General features: G+C 37.5%; 3 protein-coding genes and 1 long non-coding RNA gene across 4 annotated transcripts in view; 2 read left to right on the forward strand and 2 right to left on the reverse strand.

Moving 5' to 3' along the window:
- Positions 1-10113, reverse strand: part of LOC103327334 (cysteine-rich receptor-like protein kinase 2) — a 53796-nt gene that overhangs the window by 11914 nt on the left and 31769 nt on the right. The gene's annotated exons all lie outside the window — the stretch shown is intronic.
- Positions 1-10113, reverse strand: part of LOC148918002 (uncharacterized) — a 43658-nt gene that overhangs the window by 11237 nt on the left and 22308 nt on the right. The window lies entirely within an intron of this gene.
- LOC103327332 (protein DJ-1 homolog D-like) lies at positions 240-2336 on the forward strand. The gene is made up of 4 exons (XM_008229640.3): positions 240-529; positions 838-1278; positions 1402-1764; positions 1925-2336. The coding sequence occupies exons 1-4, from the start codon at positions 335-337 to the stop codon at positions 2111-2113; spliced, it is 1188 nt and encodes a 395-aa protein (XP_008227862.2). The 5' UTR covers positions 240-334; the 3' UTR covers positions 2114-2336.
- Positions 7737-10007, forward strand: LOC103327331 (protein DJ-1 homolog D-like). Its single transcript, XM_089050025.1, has 4 exons — positions 7737-8003; positions 8120-8560; positions 8805-9167; positions 9554-10007. The coding sequence occupies exons 1-4, from the start codon at positions 7809-7811 to the stop codon at positions 9740-9742; spliced, it is 1188 nt and encodes a 395-aa protein (XP_088906151.1). The 5' UTR covers positions 7737-7808; the 3' UTR covers positions 9743-10007.

Consider the following 10113-nt stretch of genomic DNA (forward strand, 5'->3'; position numbering starts at 1 on the left):
TCAAGTTTCAATCTTCCTCGAATAATTGAGACTCACTTGGTCGGTGAAGAAGACAACTAAAAAACGTATCAAAATTGGATATGGTGATTGGCTTGAAACTAATAGGACAGTTATCCGTACTGAAAAGAAGCGGCGAATAGAGAGATGCCACGATAACTAACTATTGCGTGCGACGTATCTAGCTGACTCCACAAACCTCCAAAAACGCTTGTGAGAGTATTAGTATTTAAAGCAGGCCTTCCTTCCTTTATCAGACCATCTCTCTCTCTGAAAAAGACGAAAGAAGAAAGAAGAAAGAAAAAGCAAGAAACTAAAGAAGGAAATAAGAAAAGAAATGGGGAATCCGAAAGGCGAGGAGCGGAGGAGGGTGTTGTTACTGTGCGGGGACTACATGGAAGATTACGAGGCAATGGTCCCATTTCAAGCACTGCAGGCATTTGGAGTCTCTGTTGATGCAGTTTCTCCTGTCAAGAAAGCTGGTGATATCTGCTCCACTGCCATAACCATTCAAGTAGAGTCCACTGACCAGGTCAAACTCTGTCTTTCCTGTTAATTAATTAATTAATTTTGAAAAATATTTACAGTTAAATTCATAATTTGAAAAGAGGAATAGTTGCTCACTTCCAACTTGCTTTGCATTTCGTTTTTATTTGTAAACTAGAGGAATAGATTTTATAGATTTAATATTGAACACAGTTGTTGGAAAACAACCTCTGATGAGTTTGAGTTTGAGTTTGAGAGAAGCAAGAAAAACAAGTTTGAATTCACCTAACCATTACTCTTGTTTTAATGTGTGTGCTGTGCTTGGTTTTCTTTTGTGTACCTTTTTCGTTACAGGCTAATACCGAATCTCGTGGCCACAATTTCACACTGAATGCAACATTTGATGACATCGAATTTGACAAATATGATGGTCTAGTTATACCAGGAGGACGATCTCCTGAACATCTAGCTATGAAGGCATCAGTTGTAGAATTGGCGAGAAAATTTTCTGACTCCAGAAAGCCAATTGCTGCTATTTGCCATGGGCTGTTGGTCTTAGCACCTGCAGGCGCTGTTAAAGGTCGCAAGTGCACAGCGGTTTCAACTATGAAACCTGGATTGGTTGCTGCTGGTGCTCACTGGGTAGAACCCGATACATTGTCAGTGTGTGTTGCTGATGATAATTTAATTACTGGGGTCACATATTATGGCAATCCTGAGTTCATTGGGCTTTTTCTCAAGGCACTGGGAGGCAACATATGTGCTTCAGAGAGAAGGGTCCTCATCATCACTGGAGTAAGCTTTCTTTTCTTTTTCTTTTATATTGCAATGACAAATATAGGACAAAATATAGCCAACGATTAAATTGTTAGTTACTAATCATCATCATTTAATTGCTCCCCTCCCCAATATTTGTAGAACTACGCAGAAGATTATGAGGTAACTGTGCCTTATCAGAGCCTTAAAGTTCTAGGATGCCATGTTGATGTGGTATGCCCCAAGAAGAAAGCCGGTGATACCTGCCCAACTGCTATCCGTGATCTTGAAGGGGGCCAAACCTACAGTGAGATCCGGGGACATAATTTTGTTTTAACAGCTGACTTTGAATCCATAGATGCCTCAAGTTATGACGCTCTTGTACTCCCTGGAGGTAAAGCTCCAGAGTTTTTGGCACTAAAGGAAGATGTTATTGTACTAGTGAAACAATTTATGGAAGCCAGGAAACCAGTTGCATCCATCTGCCATGGCCTGGAAATTTTAGTTGCTGCTGGTGTTCTGCAGGTATGGTTCTTAAAGAAAAACATATTTCCTACCTGCATTTGGTGGTTAAACGTTTGTCACTAAAAAATTTTCTGTTTCTTTTGATTAGTGGTTAATGTACTTATTTTCTGATTAGGCACTTCTTAGCATGTCGTAATTGGTTCAATTGGCTATATTTCAGGGGAAGAAATGTACTGGATACCCAGGGATTAAGGCTCGTGTGGTTTCGTCAGGGGGGACGTTTGTGGAAGCGGATCCAATAGATCGTTGTGTCACTGATGGAAATCTGGTTACCGCAGCAGCGTGGCATGGCCAACCAGAGCTTATTTCTCAGTTGATGACATTGCTTGATATTCAAGTATCATTCTAGGCACCCTTTACCGGGTCTGCTGCTTCCAAGTAATATATGTAATTCCATAAACGAACAAGAGAATAAAAGAAAATGAAGCATAGCCAGAAACTCCGTGTAATTCAATAAAAGAATAAGAGCATATGATAAGGTGATGTGTGTATCTGTGTGTGTGTATGTACCAATTGTGGATTGATCTTGTATGTTTGTGACTACGTAATGTTGATTATTATTTTTATGGAAATCCTTGAATCTGCTTTCAGATTTACATTCCTAGTTTAATAACTAAAATCTATCCTTATTTCGAAAACGAAAGGCTCCGGAGGATGCAAATGATCCCACCATAATAAGATGCCTTCACTGTTGAAAATTGGCCCTAATTGTATTGTTAATCGTGTAAGGGCCACTTTTGTCATTGTTTGTTTGCTAGCTTCGTTTGTCATGCAGTGGGCATTTCAAATGGGGAAATGACGGCACATGCCATCTTTGTTAAAAGGCTGGAGACAGAGATGGTGTGGGTTCCAGCACTTGAGTGATCTACACATAAAGCAATTGGAATCCAACTTGGTGGGCATGTGTGTCTAATTTCGCGAAAAAGCTTTGTTAACAACCTTATCTCCAATATTCTCTTTTGGATCTTCTCTTTTTCTAAAATTTAAAATAATGCAATTAATGCATCAAACAAGCTAACATTTGTTTTTCAAATCTGCCCTTGTTAAATGTATTGATTCTAATATTTCCTTAAATTATTTATCCAAATTTTTTACAATTTTCTTATCACCTTGTTCAAAAATTAATTAAGAAAAAAAGTCTTTTTTTAAAGACTCCAAAGGGAATGAGGAGACATTCAAATAAGACTTAAAAAATTAAATAAGAAAAAAAGTTATGTTTTTTTCTTTTCTTTTCTGAAAGTCTCCAACAAATAAGACTTACCTAATTAATGGTTTTGAAAAAAAAAAATCAATAATCAAACTTACCAAATTAATGGTTTGAAAATGCAATTAATGAACTTCCTTCGAATACAGACTTCTTTAGAAGGATGTCTTTTGTCCGTATTAAAAAAACGATTTTTCTTTTGTTGATTTTTTTTTTGAGGTCATTCTTGTGTTTTTTTTTTTAATTTTAAACATGTTCTTTTTTTTAAAAAAAAAAACTGATTTTTTTTTAATTTTTTAAATGTGTTAAGAGAGTTGTACAAAAATTTGGATAAATTGAAAGACAATACATTTAATAAGGAAACTTGGAAAATAAAAATTGGTTTATTTGATGTATTAATGTCATTGTTTTTAAGTGTATGGGAATGACATATATCATGAGAAAAAGAAAAAAAGTTCAAAAAAAAAAAAAATTAGAGAGAAAATTGCTAGCATTCCCCTTTCCTTTGTAGGTGGCTGCCATTATGAGAAAGAAAACTTTCTTTCATTGTTTATTAGCCACATTGTTGGTTTGTATACCCGTGAGAACAAGAGAGAGAGAGTTAGAATAGGCTTTGTATTATTGCTTTACTTTTGACTCTTGGGTTATTTGAGAAGCCAACTTGGGCTATGCATAAAGAGGGACTTCGTTGGCAGCCGGACATGTACGTGTGCTGGTGTACCCCACTGTGCTGCACCAAGGACATGAGTAAGAAGAAGAGCGGCTGGCGTCTTTTCCAATTCTGGTGGTTGTGCTTTTTCAGTGCATTAATGTTCTGCGTCTTGTGGAGGACTTTGAAGGTGCTCAGGACAACTTGCATGGTTTTTTCATGCATGCAGCTGTTGGACCAAATTCTTTGGTTATTTAAAGAAGGCTTGGCACATAGAAAGTGTGTAGGCAGCACGCCTCACCATTTGGAGGTGCCGTGAGCACCATTGCTTAGATAGGCTAAAACAGAAGTGAGAGACACTTCCACATAGAGAGACACTAGAGAGCATCATCATGATGGTGGAGATAAACTCCTCTTTGGCTACACAAGATGTATATAGTACAGTCATAACAATTTTTGTGTGCGGATAGAATGATAACTAGGTAAAAACACAATACCGGTATAAATATTGTAGAAGAGTAATGATCATATAGATCTCCATCAGGGGTTTATGCCTGTGGGAAAGTACTTTAACTTACAATGTTCCAGCAGATCTGGTACTAAGATGAGTCTGATCATCTGGTAGAAGCCTTGCCAGCCCAAAATTTTGGGCTGGAAACTATCATCCAAAAGAATATTGCTGGTTTTTATATCTCTAAGTATGATGCATACATGAAACTCCTCATGTAAATAGGCAAGACCCCTAGCTGTACCGAGGATTATGTCATTTAGTTGTTTCCAGTTGAGAGGGCCTCTTTTTGGACCTATTTCCCATGGAAGAAGGAAAAAAAAAAACAGATCTTTCAATGAACAAATAAAACAATAAAATGTATACGTAATGCATTTAGAGGTAGCTGAGCTGAAAATCCTAAAATTATTACCAAATATGAATCTGTCGAGGCTGTTGTTTGCCATGTATTCATATATGAGAAGCAATTCCCGTCCTTTGCTACAACATCCAAGAAGAAGAATGAGATTCCGGTGATGAACGTTACTTATCAGCTTCACTTCGTTTATGAAATTCGCCTTTGCCCTGTTGGATTGGAGAATTGCTAGTTTTTTAACTGCAACTACTTTTCCATTGTTTAGAGTACCCTGACCAACCATGTAATTGTAAATGAAAAATATGCATGGATAATCAAAAGCTTGACAACGCAATTTTCCCAGTTTTTCAAAACTTTATGCATGTCAAAAAAGAGTACACCATATTCAACCGTACTGAACTAAATTGAAATAAATTATTTTAGAGCTCTTTAGCATATAATTTACCCTATAGATGTCCTCGAATTCTCCTTCTCCAAGTTTGTTTTCTTCACTGAAGTTTTTTGTTGCCGATTCTTCAAATCTTTATTTTTGTAATTCAATATGGTCCTTGCAACTCGGTTGCACCCAATATATCACCTAAAAATGAGTAAATTTAAACAGTTGAAGACACGTACGAGCAATTTTTTTTATGTTTATATACATGTATACATGGTTGGAGCAGGAGATAATTGAACAATAGTATATATGCAAGAGGAAGTGCTACTTCGAATTCTGTGGTTGTGGCAGCCTCGGGCTTTCTTGAAAGTTTAAAATAGAGAAAAACTCCAACAATGAGAATAAAAAGACCTACACCTCCAACTACGACTCCAATAATGATGGCTTTCTTTCTTGAATTGCCTTCTGCGAGATAATATATGAAAAACATTATGCTTTCGGGTACTTCCAAATAAGATTGAAGATTGAATGCTTGCTTCACTTGAATTTGTAAACCCAAAACAAGAAATTTGTCTCGAAGATTGAAGTGCTTACAATTCTCACATATGGGATTATGTTGCCTCCCTAAAATTTGGAATATGTTTGGGACTGGAAATTAGTTTGTCAAGTTTACGAACGAACATCACGCTTTCAAGTTTAGTTTTTTGCATCAGCCAGTGGTTGGTGGTAGCCTTAATTATAGACAAAATGAATTAAGTTTTATTGTTGATTAGAGCCACTCTATTAGATTGACAAATAGCAATCCGTAGGTCATAGTTTCTAGGTTGTGTGGACAGCGAGACTAAAGTAAGCTCAAACAAGAACACATGTTAGGAGTTTTGTTCGAGTGCTTGCTCATTCATTATGAGCTAGAGAACCGACCTCTATTGAGCCTTGAGTTCTGGGGAAAAGACAGCGTGAACAAATTCTTGGCTCCAACGTCACTGCGTACACCATATTCAATAAACAAAATTGCATTAGTGCCTTCGTCTCTTAGCGAAAATAATCTGATCTGTGTTTAATTTACAAATCTTCAAATGCTGTATGTGTCTTTCTGGGTCCCCTTTGTTTTAAAATGTTTTTGGGTTTTCTGTAATTTTTGAAGATCTTCTAATAGAGTACAGCCGCCCGGCCGACGTTTAAAATACTCAATTTATGGCGTATAGCCGAGCGGCAAATGTTATGGCGTGCGGCTATACCTCTATAGCCGAACGGCTATACAGTTTAGATTTTCTATTTTGATTACAGAGTATAGCCGGCTATACATTTAAAATATAACGCCTTCCCGATCTGTACTTGTTTCTGCAGTGCTTATTGGGTGGAACGACCATGGTGGCGTGTGTTGTTGACGGTAATATAATTGCTGGGGCTACATATGAAGGCCTTCCTGAGTTCATTAAGCTTTTTGTGAAGGCATTAGGAGGTAACATAACTGGTTCAGATAGGAGGATCCTGTTTCTCTGTGGGTAAGTTTTATTTTCCTTCGTAGTGCAATGAGAAATATGAAATTGTGATGCCAATCAATATTGAATATATCACTGTTCAGTATTTGTTTTTTAATGTGCATTGTTTTTTAATGTGATTCAAATTGCGGTAACCCAGAATAAACAAAAATAAATGAATAAGGTGAAAATGGTGTATATGCTCTTGAACCTATCTTCATGAATCGGTATACATTTGACACACAATACATGCCATATGTCAAAAACTTCTTCTTATAATATATACATGCATGAATGGGCATAAAGATAAACTCAAAAGAAGAGAATTGATGGAGATTTGCCCCGTTACAGATACTTCTGAAAGATATATAGTGAAAATAACCTGAATAGGCTTCACCAGATTTGCCACAATTCTGGTGTGATAGGGTTCCATCATTCATTCCTATGTGTATTTTCAATGCTTTGGTGGAATGCTTCATTTTAGGGAAAGAAATGTACTGCGTATCCAGCGGTGAAGCTTAATGTGGTTTTGTCAGGAGCAACATGGCTGGAACCTGATCCAATAGATCATTGCTTCACAGATGGAAATTTGGACTGGGCCACCCAGAGTTCATTTCTCAGTTGATGACATTGCTTGATATTCGAGTATCATTTGCTGTTTATTGGGTCAGCTGCTTGCATGTACTATATGTAATTCATGAAAGAATAAGGCATGTATGTTGTGTTATGTTAAGGTGACGTTTGTATATATGAGGGAACAAGTGAATCTGGTTTTGATATGTATACGCCATGTTCCATGCAAGTTTGGTTGTGGATGAAGCTTGCATTATACTACTTATGCTTTAGCAGGTTTACCTGAATGAATGTCATGTTGTCCAGAGTTAGCTTGTATTTTCACAACCATCCTCCTGCAACTGCGAAATGAGGATTGACATGATATTGCATTTTCTTTTGGGTCAAGCAATATAGTCTGTTGACAAAACCAGACCTCATAACACAAAGCAAGCAGCTTTGCTGCACTGGAGAAAATCAACATGGCAGTCGAGGTAAAATCAACGCGCACGCTATTCAAAACTATCCATACCTGTTAGAGATAAACATTACATTTATTATCCATACCTGTTAGAGATAAACATTAGTTTGAATCTTCCTCGAATAATTATAAGACAACAAATAATATCAAACTTGGATATGGTTATGGCTCGAAACTAATAGAATAGTTATCTGAACTGAAAAGAAGAGAGGAATAGAAAGAGATGCCACGATAACTAACTGCGACGTGTCTAGCTGACTCCACAAACCTCCAAAAAAGCTTGTGTGAGTATTAGTATTTAAAGCAGGCCTTCCTTCCTTTATCAGACCATCTCTCTCTCTGAAAAAGAAGAAAGAAGAAAGAAGAAAGAAGAAAGAAGAAAGAAGAAAGAATAAAGAAAAAGCAAGAAAGAAACTAAAGAAGGAAATAAGAAAAGAAATGGGAAATCCGAAAGGCGAGGAGCAGAGGAGGGTGTTGTTACTGTGCGGAGACTACATGGAAGATTACGAGGCAATGGTCCCATTTCAAGCACTGCAGGCATTTGGAGTCTCTGTTGATGCAGTTTCTCCTGGCAAGAAAGCGGGTGATATCTGCGCCACTGCCATAACCATTCAAGTAGAGTCCATTGACCAGGTCAAACTCTGTCTTTCCTGTTAATTTATTTATTTTGTATACCCTTACACACCTGTTTTAATGTGTGTGTTTGGTTTGGTTTTCTATACGTACGTACGTACCTTTTTGTGTTACAGCCTTATACCGAATCTCGTGGTCACAATTTCACACTGAATGCAACATTTGATGAGATTGAATTTGACGAATATGATGGTCTAGTTATACCAGGAGGACGATCTCCTGAACATCTTGCTATGAATGCATCGGTTGTAGAATTGGTGAGAAAATTTTCTGACTCCAGAAAGCCAATTGCAGCTATTTGCCATGGGCAGTTGGTCTTAGCAGCTGCAGGCGCTGTTAAAGGTCGCAAGTGCACAGCGTTTCCAACTGTGAAACCTGGATTGGTTGCTGCTGGTGCTCACTGGGTAGAACCCTATACATTGTCAGTGTGCGTTGTTGATGATAATATAGTTACTGGGGTCACATATTATGGCAATCCTGAGTTCATTAGGCTTTTTCTGAAGGCACTAGGAGGCAACATATCTGGTTCTGAGAGAAGGGTCCTCATCATCTGTGGAGTAATGTTTCTTTTCTTTTTCTTTAATATTGCAATGACATATATAGGACAAAATAGTATGCTCAAGTTCAAGTGACAACCAACCTTAACATTATCAAAAGAGAAAGGGGAGAAAGCCTGAGTCGGCTTTACCAGTTTCGCCACGACAAGTTCATGGTTTTAGGCTTCTAGCCAATGATTAAACTGTTAGATACTAATCATCATCATTTAATTGCTCCCCTCCCCAATATTTGTAATATTTGTAGGACTACGTAGAAGATTATGAAGTAACTGTGCCTTACCAGACCCTTAAAGTTCTAGGATGCCATGTTGATGTGGTTTGCCCCAAGAAGAAAGCCGGTGATCCCTGCCCAACTGCTATCCGTGATCTTGAAGGGGCCCAAACCTGCAGTGAAACGCAGGGACAAAATTTTGTTTTAACAGCTGACTTTGAATCCGTAGATGCCTCAAGTTACGACGCTCTTGTACTCCCTGGAGGTAAAGATCCAGAGGTTTTGGCACTAAATGAGGATGTTATTGTACTAGCGAAACAATTTATGGAAGCCAGGAAACCAGTTGCTTCCATCTGCCATGGCCTGGAAATTTTAGTTGCTGCTGGTGTTCTGCAGGTATGGTCTTAAAGAAAAAACATATATCCTACCTGCATTTAGTGGTTAAACGTATGTCACTAAAACATTAATATAATGCTTCCAGTTTTTATGCTACTTATTAAAGAAAAAGTAAAACAGATTGAAATACTTTATCGATTGTACTTGAAAAGGAAGTAAAAAAGGTTACATCTAGTGCTTTGTATTTTGGTTCTGTTGAGCTGATCTGTTGTGATCTATTAACCTCTCAATTGTAAATAACTATTGGGAAGAGGGAGGTGAGTACTCTTTAAAATCGCAAACGAGATGATATTTTTTCTGTTTCTTTTGATTAGTGGTTAATGTACTTATAATCTGAATAGGCACTTTTTAGCATGTCATAATTGGTTTAATTGGCTATGTTTCAGAAGAAGAAATGTACTGGATACCCAGGGATTAAGGCTCGTGTGGTTTCGTCAGGGGGGACGTTTGTGGAAGCGGATCCAATAGATCGTTGTGTCACTGATGGAAATCTGGTTACCGCAGCAGCGTGGCATGGCCAACCAGAGCTTATTTCTCAGTTGATGACATTGCTTGATATTCGAGTATCATTCTAGACACCCTTTACCGGGTCTACTGCTTCCAAGTAATATATGTAATTCCATAAACGAATAAGAGAATAAAAGAAAAAGAAACATAGTCAGAAACTCCGTGTAATTCAATAAAAGAATAAGAGCATATGTTAAGGTGATGTGTGTATATGTGAGGGAACAATGATGCTGGGATACTGCTCTATATGTACCAATTGTGGATGGATCTTGTATGTTTGTAACTACGTAATGTTGATTATGATTTTTATGGAAATCCTTGAATCTGCTTTCAGATCTAGCGTTTACATTCCTAGTTTAATGACTAAAATCTATCCTTATTTCGCAAAAGAAAGGCTCCGGAGGATGCAAATGATCCCGCCATAATAAGATGCCTTCAC

This window comes from Prunus mume, linkage group LG4 (genome assembly GCF_029339155.1).
Source record: "Prunus mume cultivar Tortuosa linkage group LG4, ASM2933915v1, whole genome shotgun sequence".
NCBI lineage: Eukaryota > Viridiplantae > Streptophyta > Magnoliopsida > Rosales > Rosaceae > Prunus > Prunus mume.

Bases quoted from the DNA above. Each gene is read 5' to 3' on its own strand.
- LOC103327332 (XM_008229640.3), top strand. From the start codon at position 335: ATGGGGAATCCGAAAGGCGAGGAGCGGAGGAGGGTGTTGTTACTGTGC. The intron at 530-837 runs GTCAAACTCTGT...TTTTCGTTACAG, and splicing joins AAGTAGAGTCCACTGACCAG to GCTAATACCGAATCTCGTGG. The intron at 1,765-1,924 runs GTATGGTTCTTA...GCTATATTTCAG, and splicing joins TTGCTGCTGGTGTTCTGCAG to GGGAAGAAATGTACTGGATA.
- LOC103327331 (XM_089050025.1), top strand. From the start codon at position 7,809: ATGGGAAATCCGAAAGGCGAGGAGCAGAGGAGGGTGTTGTTACTGTGC. The intron at 8,561-8,804 runs GTAATGTTTCTT...TAATATTTGTAG, and splicing joins GGGTCCTCATCATCTGTGGA to GACTACGTAGAAGATTATGA. The intron at 9,168-9,553 runs GTATGGTCTTAA...GCTATGTTTCAG, and splicing joins TTGCTGCTGGTGTTCTGCAG to AAGAAGAAATGTACTGGATA.